This window comes from Astatotilapia calliptera, chromosome 16 (genome assembly GCF_964374335.1).
Source record: "Astatotilapia calliptera chromosome 16, fAstCal68.1, whole genome shotgun sequence".
Lineage (NCBI taxonomy): Eukaryota > Metazoa > Chordata > Actinopteri > Cichliformes > Cichlidae > Astatotilapia > Astatotilapia calliptera.
The window spans coordinates 8,167,923-8,188,044 of NC_137437.1; the positions used below are offsets into that span (position 1 = coordinate 8,167,923).

Here is a 20,122-nt window from a genome sequence, read left to right on the forward strand (position 1 = left end):
TATTAATAACCCGCAAATATACTAGTTTTAGTTTAAAAAAAGAAGTGAAGCATGGAGGTTTGCAGAGTATTCCCTTTCCTGGGTTTTTATAGTAATCATGTTCCAGCATCACATGTAAACATGGTTTTTATTTTTTTTTACCTTAGCCCCATTTCTTTCCTGACCCAGTTTATTCTGTGAATGTAAATGTGGAGCGTCTTTGGCTGTTGGTATGTGATGCTGTATCATATCGCAGCGAGCTGTGTCGGGGAGATGTGCTGTGAGGGTTTTTGGATTCAGAGTACAGGCAGCAAATGTTCAGAGGCACCAGGCTGTAGACCAGAACCAGGCCTCAGGACACCTGCTGCTTAAAGAAATAATCTTTATTAACTATTTCTGTGGTATTTATATGAAATACTTTTGTATTACTTCCTGTCAATGGCCACTGAGCCCGGGTGGGTCAAGCATAGGTAACAGATAGATGGATGGACTTGTTCCCACTTTATCTCACCCACTGAAGTCTTAAAGAAAAAAAATGACTCTCTGACATTATCTCCAATTATTCTCTTTACTTTGAATTAAAAACAAGAGCAAACAAACAAAATAGATCCATACAGTTGACATATTAAAGAAATGTGATTGTTACCGTCAAACATCGAATTCCAAAACTGACACTAGTTTATAAAACATAAAAACGTCTCAAAATCAGAGTTACATCTGGATCCAGGTTTGTCTGCATAAGTTTGTCGATGGTCTTTACATCACTGCAACAGTAACAGAATTACACAGACAGCAGCTACTTTAGTGACTCCAGATTTGAAAAAAGTCAAAACCAGGAGTGCTACCACAATGTGTAACACAACAGGCAAACAATATGGTCAAACCACAGAGTCCTTTACACACCATGGCTGCACTTACAAAAAATACAAAGACAGTTGATTCTGAAAACTTTGGCATTTTAGGAAAATTCTCTTTATATATATCCTGGCTTTTATTTTTGATACTTTTGTCCAAAATTCCTAAAACTTTATGAGGATTTTTGCAAAGTGAATGATCACAACATAGTCCAACAGCAGCCTGATCAATCTGACCAAATAAGTACGCAGAGAAAACTTTAATAACTATTATCACAAAATTAAATCCATTTTTTTTAATTTGGCCTGATAAAATAAATGACTGTTATATTCCACCTAGCCATCAACTCTGTGTATAGAGAGAGATGGACGATACGTGTTGCATGTATAAAACAATGAAATACAACAGAATACAAAATTATTCCTTCACATGAAATTAAAATGGAACAAAGAGAAAAGTTACTTAGTCAGTGGCTCTAGCCTTACTACACCTCTGCTTCGTTTCTTGTGCCTAAATCATCAACCAAACCTGCTAAACATAACCTAGTTAGAGATACTGTAGGAGGGACATAATTTTGTAAAATACTACCAAGTCTTTCCAAATTAAAATTACATTAAATCTTGTTAAAACAGGTTTTCACCAAAACAAAAGAAAAGAAAAGAAAATATTGAAATTATTACCCAACCTTTCTTTTTTAAACCATAATTAACATCTGAGTACCTACAGTTGATTTTGCACTCTAACCTTAGCAAATAAAAAGAAAACATAATTTCACAATGATTGGGATAGAATCCACAAAACAATTTAAATTAAGACCTGGGTTTAAAACAAACTGAATTTAGTCAGGAATTCATTGTTTCTGTATTATTGTTGGCTTAATTAGCCACTTAGCTATTCTCTCCCACGGGGCCCAAAACTGACAGTTCCAGAGCTCATACTTCTCTTATTTCATTACTGTTGTTTACAAGCAGCCTCGCTACTCTGATCCTAAATCTTTTATCGGTTCTCTTACATCTGCTGTTGGAAAAACAGGTGAGGCAAACAGTAACTAACCCGGCTACATCCTTTAGTAGAAAAATCATTTCCCTCTTTCAAACAGCAGACCTGACAGTCACTCTGTGTGATATGTAGAGCAACAGCTATCACATCTTTAACCTTTTTTTCTTTCTCTGAGCTCCCTTTAACTTTCTTGGTGGATGTGAAGAATTCTACATCAGTATGATATTGCCAGTTCTTCAGAATGGAATGACTTAGAGAAGAAAATTTAAATGAACCAACCAACAAACAAAACGTATTAGCTTGTAAAATTACAAGCCAATACCATTTTGTAACTTTCTATTACAGTCCACTTACAAAAGCCAAGCTAATATTTGGAGGAACTATTAATATTAAACTTTAATAAGTTCAGATACATTCAGCTTTTACTCCCACCTCTGCTTCGGGTTGCCTTTGCTTTCCAGCACTCTTGTTAACCCTGTTCTGCAGCATCTCCTGTTATTTGATTGGTCTCAACAATTTGTCTACAAGGAAAAAAGTTGTTGCTTATGAATGCTGATAACATCAATGTCTCATACAGGTCCCACAACGCTGAGCATGTTTAGCCTAATAACAAATTTATTGTTTCACTGTGGCTTTGTACCACAGAAAAACATCATCCAACACCATATTTCATTTTATTACAACGAAGTGAATTGTACATCTGTGCAGGGGCTTCTAAAAAAATTCAATATCCTCTGTCTTTATAGAGATTTAGTAATCTTTAAAATTAAATTTCAACCACTGAGTATAATGATGCTGTTTTCATATGAGCAGGTATTGATGGTTTTCTAACACTTTAAAAATCACTGGCTGTTTAGTCACAATGCAGAGCAGAACCAGAGAAGCTGTCTGATGCAGAAGATCTGCTCCACAAAGGGGTTAAAATAATGCTTTTCATATGAGGCATAGATAGGTGTCCACAAAACACCTGACATGTTAAACTGCAACTGATTCATTACTTTGATGATGACTTCTCAACTCCAAGGACTTAATTTTTGTTAAACAGCTGTTTTTTCAACATCCTCTCAGTGTATAAAACCACTGAAACAGCAATGTGTTAAAAAAGGTGCATTCTTTTTGCTCTCATTATTCATTGAATCTTTGCCATGACGATGCCATCTGTTTCATCTAGTCTAATTTAAATTGTTGAGTAGGTGTGTGTTTTAACTGCATAACATATGCAACACCATTTATTTAGTCAATGGAGCTTGCAAAGAAAAGCGTCTGGACTTCTTTAAGTTGCTTGAAGACGTTTCACTTCACATCCGAGAAGCTTCTTCAGTTCTAAGGTCAAATGGTGGAGAGTCCCAGATTTAAACCTAGTGGGAGTATCCCCCGCAGAGGGACAAAAGGACCCCCTGATGATCCTCTAATCGCCTGAGCCAAGGTGTGAAACTGGGTGTGGGTCCTAATCAGTCAGGGTTTCGGGTGAGCTCATAGTGAAACCTGGCCCCACCTTATCATGCGAATTCCATTTATTTACTTTCCTTTTGTCCTTTCCTTACACTTGGTTAGTGACTTTTGGTGGGATGTTGGGTGCAGTATTAAAAGACAGTGACTTACTTAAAGGTACCCTGCAAAGATTTTGGCTCATGGTAAAGTAATACATAACTATGTAATACGACACTGATGGTCGTGCTATCAGTGGGAGTTCCCATATTCTAGGTTTTTAACCAGTAGGTGAAATTATTTAGCTCTCACAGTGACTGCTGCTGAGGCTCATTGGGACCTGCACTAACTGAAAAGTTGGGTTCTGCTAATACTGTGTCATTCTGGCCTCTTTGAAACAAGCTCATAAACAGAGTGGGTTTGGTAAGAACTGCTGAACATAACTGGTGTTTGTTTTAAACACAACTCCACAGGGCACCTTAAACTGATTCCTTACTCCTTACATAGTGATGCTTGGTCAGAAACTTCTTCTACTCTAATTCTAATAGTGGGTGCACCATCTTATCTTCATTTTCAGTTGGATTTAAATGGACTAAACACCACAGGATTACTTTTACCTTCAGGCTCATTATTGCCTGATCCATACATTGATGGACTCCGGGTAAACCGTACCAGGTGGCACTTTGCAAAAGCAACATTAAAGGGATATCCAGGGTGTCAAAATCGGAATCCATGTGGTCCAGACCAAACATCACTATGTGATGAGTTAAGGGTGAGACAAGGTTGGTGTGTGCATTCATAGTGCAGACAGTGATTTTTTACAATTTTAGACCAAGCCCATGCAAGTGTCAGGCACTGAGACTGAGTCTGAAACGCCGCTCCAAATATTTCCTGGCAATAAATCCATGGTGCAAGCTCACCTTCATGCACTGTTCCAGCTACTTTCCTCCTTTCACATCCTTCTCCTCATATTAGCAAAAACAGTAAAAAACAAAAAACAAAACACACTAGATAGTATATAAGCATTTTTTTTTTTTTGGAAATGTCATCATAAAAATGCCAGTGTGCACGGATAGTTTGGCTTGAACATAATATAAACTATGACCTTTACAGTGGATACAACTGCACTTAAATACACTTTTTCCTGCCAATCAAATGTCTCCTACTCTGCTGTACTCATCCTGCACCATGTCAGCTTCAGTAATCATCCTCTCATTTGCATATAAAATCTATTTAACCTCAACAGTCATATACATTTATTCACAAATGTGCACAAAATACAAATATAGATTCATTTATGGATTCTCTCTAATTACTGAATGTCTGCCTCAGACATGTTCTTCCTTTTGTTGTTTTCAACATAAAATACAGAAGCAGCAGAAGTTTTTTTTCATCCCCTTTTGACAGCTTCATCTGACCTCTGCAAGTGTCTGGAGTTCTGGTGTATTTAGGCTCGTCCTGGTTCTTCCTCCTCCCAACACTATCATCTGATAAGGTGGCAGGAAATCCAGTCTAATCCCCACTGATCCACCCAAAGGTATGATAGAAGGTAGACACCACATGACTGATGCCAGGGAGCTGGCAAAATGAAGGGGCAGCTGAGGTTAGAGCAGCTGAGCATCCATGGAAAATGTAGTTATGTGAACAATGTCTGACTTTTTCACCCTTGTTGTCCAAAGTGTTGTAACAAAATAGAACTGTTTTGTTGGGATGTGCCCAAATGTGTTTCACATCATCCACACGGACGGTACCGTCTTTTCATCTCTCTGATTTGGCTCTCAGGCTGGAAGATAACGTCAAAGATTGTTTGGTGAAAAAAAATTAATTGATATGTTTGTCAAGAGTAATTTTGTCTTTTGCGGCAGTGTACAAAAGATTCTGAAAGAGCAGCGAGCCTGAAGATGGGGATGATGATCTGTGATGCACATGCTTGTTTACAACATTTTTGAGGAGCAATCACAGACCTTGTTCACCTGATCTGTTGATGAAGCTGTGTGAATCTGAGGAAACTGTTGTGGAAATGTTGAGCATTTAAAGGCTTCTTCTGCTTTTTCAGTGACCTCTGCATTTCTGAACCCCTGACTTTGAGGCACATTGTCTTTGGCACTTAAAATCTCAGACCCTACACTGTAACCACAGAGGGGGGAAACTGAAATTGCTTGCACTGGATTGGCCTTTAACCAGGATTTTGTTTCAGTTTCTTACACACAGCTCTCGTCTTTGTCTCCCTGGCTTTTGTTCTGCCTGGATTTTTTCATCTCCTGCCCAGGAGAAGAGAACTCTTTTGCTCCACTGCTACAATGCGCCACTCCATTTCCTAACTTCCCTATGTCTCCCAAAGGTAGCTGGGTGGAGCTGTAAGCCAGTGGGGGGATGGTGTTCACCAGTATAAGCTGAAGAGGTTTCTTCTCTGGCTGGTACTGGCAGCGAACGTATCGCAGAAACGCGGCGCGGTACGTCTTATTGAATAACGTGTAGACCAGTGGGTTGACTGCAGAGGACAAGTAGCCTACCCAGACGAAAACATTCAGCAGACCTCCCATGACTCCCGGGTCACAAACGTCAGGTTCACACACCACCACCAGCACATTGGTGATGAAAAACGGGCACCACATAACCACAAAGAGAAAAAACACCACCCCAAGGACCTTTGAAGCCTTCTGCTCGTTGCTGATCGACTGCATGGTGCGGCGCCCAAAGAGAGAGCCAGATATGCTCCCGCGGGCACCACCCAGCCCGCCGGTGCTCCCTCTGCCTGTGGCGTCACGGCTTATCGATCGCCTGAGGAGTTTCTCGGAGGACAAAGATGTTTGTGGAAAGAAGCTCAAGGTGAAGGTAGTGCTCCATTTGGGCCGTGGGACCAGCTGGTCCAAGCAGAGGGTGGCTTCGTTCTGCAGGGCGTTGATGGTCAGGAAATAGGTGACGACCATGATGGTGAGGGGGATAAAGAAGGCCACGAAGGAGCCGACCAGCACGAAATTGTTATCTGTCAGCAGACAGCTGCCATCTTTGAAGACCTTGGAGTGGTCTCTGAGACCCAGCACAGGAATCGGCATTGAGATCCCTACAGAGAAAGACAACAGCAGAGACATGAGGAGAATATTACAATTAGATAACAACCTCTATGATTCATGTAGATATTAGTGTTTGTGTCTGTACCAGAGGAGATTAGGGTCGGCTGGTGAGAGGAAACCTGGCTTTGTGCAGCAGTGGATGGATTTTCACATGAGTTTAAGTTTTATAGTCATAAATCAAAACTATTATCGGAGCACACTGATTTGCAGGCTTTATCTGTGTAAACAAGCAAAACTTTTTTGGCATAGAGACGCTGAAAAAAGTTCACGTCCCACAGCCCACGGTTTCTATCACTCATTAACAATAAAACAAAGATCCAAGTTACTTAACCTCCTAAGACCCGAACTCTTTCATGGCATGCATTTTAATTTTTTCTTTGCTATTTGGGTTGATTGGGACCTGATGAATGTAAAAACAAAGAATTACCAGATTTTTTGTTTTATTACCTAATTTTTATTTCTGAGACAAATGAGATCCACATATGAGGACATTGGTTTTAAATCTTGATAGAACAGTGGCAGTATAATGTCCTGGTAAGTGGATATCAGGCCCTTGTAGAGAAAAATTAAGTATTTTCATCCAGACATCCAAAAATGTGATGTCCACATATGTGGACGCCAGGTCCTAGGAGGTTAAAGCTCAGCTTTTTTTTCCTTAAGAAAATGACATCCAACTTCACGTCATAGAACTACACCTGTGGTGGCTCCTTGTCTCACTCCAGGACCCTGCCCCACAGTTTGAAACCACTGATTTAGCAGAAGTACTGTATACACACAAACAGTGTGTACATATATTTCACATATATTAAATCAAAGGTTTATGTAGTCAAATAATTGTTGTTAAGTAAAATATAGACTGAATGTATACCAATCAAACACACTTATATGACCAGATTCCATTAACTTTAACATTTCACGTTGCAATTATGTAACAAAATTACATGGATTACATTTAAATGTAATCAAATTACTTTAAGTCAGATCTTTGAGCTTAAATATTTCTTTTGAGTGGAGCTCACCAGTCTGCTCTATTTCACCGCACGGACACAACAGTTGGACCGTATCTGTTCCCAAATAAAGGCGTCAAATTTTCCATTAAGTTTGCAGCTAAAACAATTTTTTCCATTTTTCTGTCTGTCACAGTGTGGGAGGAAAGTGCAGGTTTGCCTCCACCTTACTCCTGTGGGCTGAATCTGAGGTTTGACAGTGTTTCCTTCTCCCTCTGTGGCTGACAGTAGCAGTTCACCTTGCATACTTGCCCATTTTATTACCCGATATACATCGGCTTTAAAACGTTTAACGGTGAACTTCCTTTATTGTTTTGGGTTATTTGTTCTTTTTAATTGTCTGCAGGGGCTTTGGCAGTCACACGTTGTGATAAATGTAATAAGAAAATGTCTAAAAAAGGTTTTGGATGATACTAGCAGGAACTGGGTAGAAGGAGATAAACTGAGCAATCTCCCACACGCCATGTTCTCATTACCGGCTCATAACAAATAGAAGGAAAGTGACAGAAAGAGACAGAGATAGAGCGGGGAGAGGAGGAGGGCGAGATGGTTGGAGATGGACGGGCGCAGCGAAGGTAGACTGAAATTGTTGCTGCACATTAGGAGCAGGAGGGTCAAAGATGGATAATTCTCATTAAGTTTGGCTGGTTTGACAGAAAACTGGTTTCGGTGCTTCACTGTGAAGCTTTGCAGCCCTCATAAAAGAGATATTTACTCCCATCCCAGTCGGCCTTCGTCTTGCTTTATTCTCAAGAGAAAGATGGTGCAGAAATGATCAGCCAGTTAATCAGTTTATTGACAACAGTCATGAATGTATAATTTTGAAACGTGAAACAGAAACACCATGACAACAGTGTTTCTGGAACATAGAGGAACATACAGCTGCCTGCTTCAGGGAGCGTGGGTGGGTGGACTGTCATCCTTCTACTTTAAAAGTATCGATGGTATTGTATTTAAAGCTGCAAATGCTGTAGTACAGTTTCAGAAGGTGCTCTGCATTACAAAACACAACAATGACAACAGCAAAATCAGTAAGATACATCATCTGGGAATTGTATTAAAGCAGTTGTAGTAACTTTGAGCTGTTGCTGGCTCTGTTGGTCCTCTAGAAAGCACAAAGGACTGTAAAAGATTTGGTGACAGTCCAAAGAGCTGTACATATTTCATGAGTGTTTATGTTTTATTTGTGTAAAATCTGAAATGAAAAAAAAAATCTGTTTTTACAGCTGCTTCAGATACTAAAGTTTGTTTGTTTTTTGACTGAACAGCTTTGAAGATCTTTGAAGAGTGTGCAGTCTAATAGGCAGCTTTAGAGGTTGTGATAACCTGAGCGTGATTATGATGATAATACAACAGGACGTTGTGCCTTTTTGCAGCCTTTTTGTCTCTTTCCACCTGGACTTTACTATGATGCTTTTGATTCCTTGTTTTGAACTTTTGAACTTGTTACAATGTAATGTTGAAATTCTTGCAACGTCACTAAAACAACACTAAAACACTAAAAACAAAAGCTGACCAGTTATTTGGAAATATACTGTGGTGTAGTATTATCATCAGTGACAACGATGAGGCCGCCTACAGGGAGGAGGTGGATCGTCTGGCTGAGTGGTGTGACAGAAACAACCTGCTGCTTAACACCGAGAAGACCAAGGAGCTCATCGTGGACTACAGGAGGAATGCTGACCCACATCCACCCATCCACATTAAGGGGACGGCTGTGGAACGTGTGAGCAGCTTCAAGTTCCTGGGAGTCCACATCTCCGAGGATCTCACCTGGACGACCAACTGCTCCAAGCTGGTCAAGAAGGCTCACCAGCGCCTCTTCTTCTTGAGGACTCTGAGGAAGAACCACCTGTCCTCAGACATCCTGGTGAACTTCTATCGTTGCCATAGTGAGAGAGCATCCTGACCAACTGTATAACAGTCTGGTACGGGAACTGCTCTGCCTCGGACCGGAAGGCGTTGCAGAGGGTCGTGAAAACTGCCCAGCGCATCGCCGGAGCACCACTTCCTGCCATAAAAGACATCTACAGGAAGCGGTGTCTGAAAAGGGCTGGGAAAATCATCAGAGACCCCAGTCACCCATCACATGGACTCTTCACCCTCCTGCCCTCTGGGAGGCGCTACAGGAGCCTCCGGACTAAGACCACCAGGTACCGGAACAGCTTCTTCCCCACAGCTGTCAGACTCCTGAACTCTGCCTCCTGACATCTGACCCACGTTAACACATGGACTGAACATACACACACCCACAATGGACAACTGTACCCTCAAACACACAATAATAACATGGACTGAACCACCACTCACAACCACTAGAACTTTATATAGCCTCTGTAGAAATTATCTACACCCTCACTTATCTTAACTGCACTACTGTATAGCTCTGTATAAATAATCATTCTGTACATATGATAATTTTTAACCCTACAACTGTTTACAACTTGCACAGTTCCCATTTCTGTATAACAGTATATCTTAGATTCTGTAAAGTTATTTATTTCATATTCTGTATAGTTTTTCATATTTATATCCTGTTCATAGCCTGTACATACCTATAGTTATAGAATATTCACAACATACTTCATACCGTGTACATTATAACATACCATAATAGACCCATTTCTGTAATATATTTACATATCTATATTATTGCTAATATATATTGTAATATACCTATATCACTAAAGCACTTCTGGATGGATGCAAACTGCATTTCGTTGCCCTGTACCTGTGCATGTGCAATGACAATAAAGTTGAATTCTATTCTATTCTATTCTATATAATCAAATAAAGTTACTCATGTCCAGGTATTAACAAATTAATACCCATTATCCGTTGCCTACTCCCATAAAAGTTTGGTTAATGAAAGTAAAGTAAGTAAGTAAATCTTGCTTCCATTATCTCACTTTTACTTCTCTACAAACATCTTAAAGTACGTTTAAAAAGAATGAAGACTATCTATATAAAATATGATATTGTTCTCTTAAAAGGAGTTTTGGACTCTCGTCATGTCTTATTGTGGTTGATTTTGATCTCTTTGCCATTTAATCTCTTCATATAATTTTTATGTAGTTTAGGTTGAGTTTGTCAGAGTCTTTAACTTTTGGTCATTTCTGGCATGTCTTATTGCTTGATTAACCTTCTAATGAGAAACATTAAAGATGGATTTTACCCAGAGCCGCCCTGACACTTTGGGCCCAAGACTCTTACGTAGCAGGCCTGACCCTCCGTGACAAATGCAAACTCAGACACGCTCACAATGTTTGATTGAGAGCTGAAGAGTGCTTTTAGACTCGAGGCTCACAGACAAGCATGATATGGCATCTGCTGTGCCGTTATTAAACTCCATGGTGATAACATTCGGGCTAAATGTCGATGTGCTATCAAGCTCCTCATTACAAAATTACGTTTTGTAGGTGAGTAGAGGCTGTCTGCTGTGGATATGTGGCTTTGTATGTTTTTAAAAAGCAGGTGATTAGGCACAGACGTATTTTTCATCATTACTGTGGAGCGGTTAGGCAGCTGACGGACTGAAGGTGTCAAAGAAAAAGAAACACTCAAAAACAGAGCTGGATTCAAAGAGAAAGGAAATATCATTAGTAACTTTAAATTGCTGTCTGCTTCATATCCAGCCGATCAAACGTTATTTGTCGAGGTGACGGTGATACAAGTCCCTGGATTAATTTTGTTCTTCAGATAAGTCCCTCAAGCATCCATCACACAGAATCACAGAAATCAAAAGCTAGTTGTTGTTTTTTGTGTTTTTTGGCCTCCTTCTCTTGTCCCTGATGGAAAACTCAACACTGAGGACATGAAACAAATCGGTCAGGAAATAATATATCAGAGGTGGAAAAGAAGATGAAAGACGATCAAGTGGGAGAAAACAGAGGGGAGGGAGACACAAAGGAGATGAAGAAGAAGAGAGAGATGATGGAGAATGCTTCAGTCTGGAAGTATAAATCAAGACATTTAGGAGAATCAGTGCAGCCTGAAATCTGATTGGAAAATGCTTCAAACAGCTGGTTTGTGCTTAGAACTCTGAAAGCAAAAAAACGATGACTATAAGCTTTTTATTGTACTGCATTCATCTGATAAAAGCAGTGATTTCTTTTAGTTCTCTGTACCTGCTTTAACTGCGAGGTGTGGAGGTGGAATGAGCTGTTAGATTAAGGAACAGGGGACTATTTTTCCTGCCAAGAAACAACTTTGCTTAGATGTGCATTAGAATTTATATGGGCCTACATAACTGATAAAAAGATTTTATAAGAAATTTGTCACTGGGGATTAGGAAACTGAGATCTGTAGAAATAGAAAGACACAAAGAAGCTTACAGGAAGCTTGCTTGGGGCACTTTCTTACGTGTTGTTATATTGTATAATATCTGTTTGGTGCAAATACACACAAAAAAGGAAAAATCATCAATTTACCAACGAAGAAGAGGGATTTAGGAAGCAGCGTGAACAGACTGCAAATACAGAAAAGACAAAATAGCACAAAATTTTAAAAAAAAAAATCAGTTTTTTCATTGCTTGAATTATTCCCATTAATAGCTGCTTACATAATATGAACATCATTATATGAATTAACAGATGCAGCCGCTTAAAATGGCTCATCCCTGACAGGACAATGATGGATGCCTGATGTAGTCCTGACCGATTACCGGCTGATAGATGAGCGTAATATCAATTTAAAAACCACCACTAAATAACAGGAAGGAAAACCTTAATATTTATGGAAGTCACATAGTAGTAGACTGCATTTATTGTAAACAACAATTTAGGCTCAATAAAAAATGAAGTTCTACCAGTCTCAGAAATAAACTCCACATCTGGTTTGGGATCTATGAGGAGGCTTGTGTGCAAGAATATTATTTTTCTGTATTTAATTTACTTTTAAATTGTATCTATGAATGAGGAACTGTTTACTGGAAATAGTTTTGGTGATTTGCAGAGTAAAATGGTAAATGGCCTGTATTTGTATAGCACTTTTCTAATCCCTAAGGACCCCGAAGCGCTTTACACAACCAGTCATCCACCCATTCACACACTGGTGATGGCAAGCTACATTGTAGCCACAGCCACCCTGGGGCGCACTGACAGAGGCGAGTAAATGTCTGAATGGTCAAACTAACTGTAAAGTTTTATCCATTTGATTTAAGGGTTTTTTAAAAAAATATATTTTAATGGGTGTAGAGGTTCACAATGAAAGCTATTGCAGAATGTGAAATTCATTTCAGTTTTATTTATATAGCATCAAATCAAAACTGTGGCCTCAATGCTTTATGTTATTAGGCAAAGACACCGTACAATAATACAGAGAAAATCATCTATAGCTGACAATCCAAGTCAAAGGTTTTTTGAAGAATGCGGCATTTCTTGGTTACACTCTGCAGTTGAGTGAAAGGGGTGTGTTTATAGTGGAAAGCAGATACGCCCTAAGGAATGAAGGGGAGAATCCCTGTTGGCTGACTGTTGGCTAACCTCTGGTTAAAGCCGGCAACTTTGAATGGCAGTATCTATTGTTGATGAGACGTCAAAAGGACCACAGATGAAACTACAGGAATACTACAATCAGAACTGAAAGAGCTGAAGAAATGTAGCAGATTTACAACCATTTAATAACTTGCATGCGTTTTATCTCTATTATTTGATACCAGATGTTCCACAAACTTGTGTTGTAGGATAATATATTTTGAATTATGATAGCATATTTATCTTCACTCAATGCTTGGGTAAATTTACAAGGATAAGCTCTAACTCCAGTCAACATGCAGCTGTTTTTGAAACACCTGCTTGTTCATCTAAGTAGGGAATCATAAGATAAGATAAGACTTTATTGATCCTACGATGTAGAAATTTTTGCATTGAAAAACAAATTAAGTGCAGTGCATACAATCCTGCAGATGCAAGTCAGGAGCTGCAGTCTATGTTCATATCATGAGAATGTAGAGAATGTGATCTGAGTGAACTCGGTGAATTTTCTACTGTTTTTGTGTGTTTACAAAGCAGTCCATAGAGCTGCAGTTCTACAGATGGAAAAAACTTTTGTTAGTTTTCTGTCTGGAGCTGAAAGAAAGGCTACTGTAGCACACATTCAGCCTCGAGGCAAATGGGCTACTAAGGAAGATATTGGGTTTCTCTTCTCTTGTGAAAATGATCAACCTTCAGAGAGCTGAATTCAAAGACACTCACACAACCTTTTTACTGCTGGTTTCTTTGATCTGTGAGTCTTGATTTGTTTGCCATAGAGGTTTGCAGATGTGTCGTCCGTTTGAGCTGTTTGTGTCTGTTTTTGGCTAAAGTGCTGCTATGAGATGATTCAAATGGAGAAAATCCAGTGCTCTGCTCTATCAGAGCCACTGAGGATATAGTGATGAATATGAAATCAGTGATTCATCACTGGTGATAGTCAAAGCCATGAGTAGTATCAGTAGTCATTACCACATGAGTACTCATGGGCCAGACCTCACCCATCTTTATACTTGACCTTAATTTTGGTCTGAAATACACAGTTAAAATAGATTTTGATCACACTATCCACAATAGAGTCAAAAGTACTTTAATGTATAGTTTTACTGTAGGCATCTCATGAACATACACTCACACATTCAAATCAAAAGCACATGACATTTCTTTCCTTTGTTATTTTGGACTTCTTACGAAATTTTCTTCAGTTTGAGAAATTTCAAGAAAGTTGTGATCCTGAAGTTAACCCAGAACCAACTAGTTCAATAAATGCTGTTTCTGGGCCAAAGAAGAAGATCAGGTTCTCAATCATATAAAAGAGGAGTAGATAAAGTACAGTGGGGTAAAAAAGTATTTAGCCAGCCACCGATTGTGCAAGTTCCCCCACTTAAAATGATGACAGAGGTCAGTAATTTGCACCAGAGGTACACTTCAACTGTGAGAGACAGAATGTGAAAAAAAAATCCATGAATTCACATGGTAGGATTTGTAAAGAATTTATTCGTAAATCAGGGTGGAAAATAAGTATTTGGTCAATAACAAAAAAACAACTCAATACTTTGTAACATAACCTTTGTTGGCAATAACAGAGGTCAAACGTTTACTATAGGTCTTTACCAGGTTTGCACACACAGTAGCTGGTATTTTGGCCCATTCCTCCATGCAGATCTTCTCGAGAGCAGTGATGTTTTGGGGCTGTCGCCGAGCAACACGGACTTTCAACTCCCGCCACAGATTTTCTATGGGGTTGAGGTCTGGAGACTGGCTAGGCCACTCCAGGACTTTCAAATGCTTCTTACGGAGCCACTCCTTTGTTGCCCGGGCGGTGTGTTTTGGATCATTGTCATGTTGGAAGACCCAGCCTCGTTTCATCTTCAAAGTTCTCACTGATGGAAGGAGGTTTTGGCTCAAAATCTCACGATACATGGCCCCATTCATTCTGTCCTTAACACGGATCAGTCGTCCTGTCCCCTTGGCAGAAAAACAGCCCCATAGCATGATGTTTCCACCCCCATGCTTCACAGTAGGTATGGTGTTCTTGGGATGCAACTCAGTATTCTTCTTCCTCCAAACACGACGAGTTGAGTTTATACCAAAAAGTTCTACTTTGGTTTCAGCTGACCACATGACATTCTCCCAATCCTCTGCTGTATCATCCATGTGCTCTCTGGCAAACTTCAGACGGGCCTGGACATGCACTGGCTTCAGCAGCGGAACACGTCTGGCACTGCGGGATTTGATTCCCTGCCGTTGTAGTGTGTTACTGATGGTGACCTTTGTTACTTTGGTCCCAGCTCTCTGCAGGTCATTCACCAGGTCCCCCCGTGTGGTTCTGGGATCTTTGCTCACCGTTCTCATGATCATTTTGACCCCACGGGATGAGATCTTGCGTGGAGCCCCAGATGGAGGGAGATTATCAGTGGTCTTGTATGTCTTCCATTTTCTGATGATTGCTCCCACAGTTGATTTTTTCACACCAAGCTGCTTGCCTATTGTAGATTCACTCTTCCCAGTCTGGTGCAGGTCTACAATACTTTTCCTGGTGTCCTTCGAAAGCTCTTTGGTCTTGGCCATGGCGGAGTTTGGAGTCTGACTGTTTGAGGCTGTGGACAGGTGTCTTTTACACAGATGATGAGTTTAAACAGGTGCCATTCATACAGGTAACGAGTGGGGGACAGAAAAGCTTCTTACAGAAGACGTTACAGGTCTGTGAGAGCCAGAGATTTTCCTTGTTTGAGGTGACCAAATACTTATTTTCCACCCTGATTTACGAATAAATTCTTTACAAATCCTACCAGGTGAATTCATGGATTTTTTTTTTTCACATTCTGTCTCTCACAGTTGAAGTGTACCTCTGGTGCAAATTACTGACCTCTGTCATCATTTTAAGTGGGGGAACTTGCACAATCGGTGGCTGACTAAATACTTTTTTGCCCCACTGTAGATTGTAAACCTATACAAATATAGATATTATCTTGAGACTGAAAAATAATGCAACCACAACCACATGAGGGTTTTTTTCTTCCTGCCAGCCGTCAGCTCTGTGTTGTAGCCAGCAGACTCTGTTAGTTAGATGAGGGTTTGTTCACATCACAGCAGCAGCTCTAGATGGATTAGAGTCTTATTTCCTGCTGTAAATATGTTGACATTCAGTACTGGAAGACACCAGGATGACAAGTGGCTACAAAATTGGCAAACATGTCGTGGTGACAAAGACTCTGGTCTTTGCTGTTGGCTTTAATTAGTCAATTTTTCACAAAGAGCTGGCAGCATCCAAGTCATGTTATTCTTCTGTTAAATCCATTTTAATTCTGACCTTTGAATGGGCCTGTTTTCTATCTTCATGCACGGGACTGTGCCATTCATGTCTCCAGACGTGAATGTTTATTTTGGATCTTTCTGCAGCGCCCTGGATCATAATCTCTTTTTAATGAAATTAATTTTACTATTGGTACAGTAAGCTGCAATATGACAAAGACAACAGTAAACTGCACTTAAAGGAAAAGTTGAAGGGTATGGAGGAAGTATACTGAGGCTTTTCCCTTTCAAACTGAGAATGAGATAAATGTCACTTATTTGAGCTTAGTGTAAGTCTAAGTTCTTGGGTAATGTTTTCATGAATGTTACAAAAACGAAAATTTGAAAATTCTATTGTTTTCTATTTAACAGATGAAAGGTTTTCAGGTTCTCCACAGTTCAGTGATTGCTTTGTCCCAGTTCTTTTGCAGCAGGTTTTGAAATTTGACAAAATTAACATAAGTAAAGCTCACTGATTAAACAAAGATGCATATGTCCTGTTTTGGTGAAATTATGCAAACTGTAGGCTCAGTTTTTTGTTCTTAGATAAAAAGAGAAGGACCCGGTGTGGTCTTCTGCTGTTGTGCATTGAGAGATGCTCTTCCAAACAACAAGTGGTTATTTGAATTACTTTTGCCTTCCTGTCAGCCCAAATTCTCCTCTGAGCTCTGGTAACAATAGGGCGGTTGTGCCAAGACAACTGCCTCTCACAGGATATTTTCTTTATTAGGCCAGTCTGTGTAAACCCTACGGATAATTGTGCAGGAAACTTTCAGTAGCTCAACAGTTTCTGAAACAATTTATGACATTCTTAAGTAACTCTGAATTCCACAATCAGAGTCACCTAAATCCCCTCCGTTCCCCTATTCTGATGCTCTGCCTGATCTTAACCATCTATATGCAATTAGTTTGTGCCAAGTTGCTGAGCACTTGGACACTAGCAACTGTTTATAAGTGATGTAAATGTTTTGCATTTAACTGTATGTTGTTTACTTGAAATGCAGTCTCTTCCGCTCACTCTGAAGCTTTCTGCCTCGTGATCATTTATTCACATAATATCAGGTAAGAGCCCCAGCAGGAGGTAAAGCAGCAAAAACAAAAGAAGACTTCAGTACTGAGTGACGCAGATGTCTTCTCTCTGACTTCACTGAGCGGAAAAGGGAAAACAAGCCTCTCAGGAAATGGTCTGTAATAAATGTGGTTTGTGTCAAAATATGTTTCCACCCCAGTGAATCAATATTTGTGGTGTTCATGCTTAACAGGCAATGCTAGAAATTCATGAGTCTTTAAAGTTGTTTGTCCCACACAAGCAGATGGAGTCTCACTTTTACGAATGTCTCACACATCAACTGCTGTTACAAGGAGATACATCTGGCCTGTTTCCAACATCCCTGTCTCACTTCTCATTTCTGTTTTGTCACCTAACACTTTTTTCTATACATTTCTCCTCTTTGATATAATCTCCACTTTCATTATAATAGCCATGTTACAGACTGTGGCACCTAAATTGTTTGTTATTGCACAAATCTTTTTGTAATTGCATTTTGTTAACTTTTGACTGTTTTTGTTTTATACCTTGTAAAGCACTTTGTGATCTTTTATCTAGAAATGTGCTATATAAATAAAATTTTACTTTTTACTTACTTACAAACAATGTGCTGATTGTTATGCAGTAGCTCATCTGCATAAGGTAACCTGCTTATACATCATATCAATACTCTTTCTATCCAGTTTTCAGGTGCATTTTGAGTTCAAACCCTGATGCTGAGATTCTGAAAGTATTTTCATTTCAAATTCTAATAATCTTTCAGGCTTGGTTAAATACAGTGTTTTGACAAAGTACAATGAAATCAGACTGAGTGAATATATTATGCTCGTGAACCATGTAAGTGACACATAAAGGGAAGCTTCCCCTTCTCCCTGGCAAGCTTAGCAGCTGACCTACATAGCCCATATTGCTTGGGTAGCCATTCACAGACAGAAAATGAAATGTTAGACAAACATAAATTAGAACACTAGGCACTTTGTTCTAAAAGGTTCTGATTCCACTTCAAGATACTCTCTGGTATAAATAGATAACTATGCACTCATAAAATAGAGCTTGAATAATTTTACCTTATATAAGGAATTTCCCAAGCAAAATATATGTAGCGCTGTACAAATGTTTTAAACCACCCCTGATTTAGGCCATGACTGAGTGTCCCACTGTGTGTTTTTCTAACCAGGTGATGCTTTTATTGGATTGGCAGCGCGTTTGGGATTATTGTCATGGTGAAAAATGAAGCCGATTCCAATCAGACACTTTGCAGACAGTATTGCATGGTGGATCTGGCAGTACTTCTCTGCACTTGTAATTCTATCAATTTTAACAAGATGTCCAACACCACTGGCTGAAAGTCAGTCCCAAATTATGACAGAGCTTCGAGGTGTTTTACAGATGGCTGTAGATGCTCAGTGTTGTACCTCTCTCCTCCCAGTGTTGGGAAGGTTACTTTTAAAATGTATTCCATTACAGATTACAGAATACATGCCCCAAAATGTATTCTGTAACGTATTCCGTTACGTTACTCGATGAAAGTAACGTAACGGAATACTTTGGATTACTTAATATGTTATCATGCTTTTTACAACAACGTGAATGTACTATTGCTGTGTGATTTATTACTATTACTGAAGGTCCGCGGCTCCGAACTGTAGTAAAGGGACCTCTGACTAATACGGCGGGGTCCCTATCGGCTCGTAGCCGAAAACTAGCTTTACTTTGTTGTGTGGGTCAACTTTACTTGCGAGAGACAGAGAGAGGCGTTGAAAGGCTGCTCCAACGGAACTTATTGTTTTTGGAGGAAAACACGAACACAGCCTACAGTCGAGTCTTAATAGCTTACTTACAACTGGGCTCATCAGGCACTCTTCTTGGCTGCAGTGGTTATTATTATATTTACATGCTTCCAGCTCCCGTTTCTGCTCGATGACAACTCGTACTTTTCCACTCGCCTTTTTCTCCCTTTTCGCGCTCACAGACACATAACATGTATGGCAGTCCATTCTCCCTGCAGCACGGACTATACTGCACATGATGCTACATTCTTTAGAGCTATGCTTGTAGCATTCTGCCTGTTAGCTTAGCACAACAACAACAAGAAAAAGGCGCTCTCTCACCCAGGAAACACGCAGAGAGAGAGCGTCACCCAGTAACCATGGCAACCGTAACGCTGCCGCCTGGAACAAAAGAACGTAGCTGTCAAACAAAACCCAAACAGTCCTGACCCGCGACAAAATGAAACAGGAAAGTACCGCAGTGTAATCCATTTATTTCAACAAAGTAACTGTATTCTAAATACCACCTTTTTAAACGGTAACTGTAACGGAATACAGTTACTCATATTTTGTATTTTAAATACGTAATGCCGGTACATGTATTCCGTTACTCCCCAACACTGTCTCCTCCTCTCTCCTCTGTACATAATACTGATGCATTTATTATTAAGGTTTTTTACATCAAGGAGGAACGATTATGTGGTGATTCAGTTTTAACATTAACTCTTCAAAAAAACTGTTCATGCCCAATTCAATGGCTGCTCTCAGGATTAAGTCAGCACAGCGACTTCACCACATGCAGAGGTCTGCGTCAAAATAACACATCTAAAAAATTTAAAAATTCAGGTCCTCATTTTTATAACAATGGCAACATTTATCTACAAGTTCTTATGATTTTTTCAGAGAACACTTGAAGGATGTTTATAATTTTTAGTTTATCATTTGCCGCATTCTAAAATCCTTTTCAGGGTGCTTTTGAGGCCTGTGTGTGTGTGGTTTGTGAGTGCAGCGTAACGCATCTGTAAAGAAATACATGAACATTTCAGTTATGTAACTCTAGAGATGTTCTCACTATCTCACACACTCGCACATCATCAGCATGCATTCATGCATGTCAGTGTGAGCATCTACACCCTCCTATCCTCCTCTGTGCAGGAATCTGTAAGTCCTGATGCTAGGTCCAATCAGATCAGACTAT

The 20,122-nt window shown here is 39.7% G+C and overlaps 1 protein-coding gene across 1 annotated transcript in view; it reads right to left on the reverse strand.

Annotated features, from left to right (window-relative positions):
- Positions 1-528: 528 nt before the first annotated feature.
- htr2aa (5-hydroxytryptamine (serotonin) receptor 2A, genome duplicate a) overlaps positions 529-20,122 on the reverse strand; it is a 104,914-nt gene continuing 85,320 nt past the window's right edge. The window contains exon 3 of the mRNA XM_026144172.2: positions 529-6,325. Within this exon, the coding sequence (XP_025999957.2) occupies positions 5,463-6,325 (863 nt within the window). The 3' untranslated portion in view covers positions 529-5,462. The remainder of the gene's footprint in view (positions 6,326-20,122) is intronic.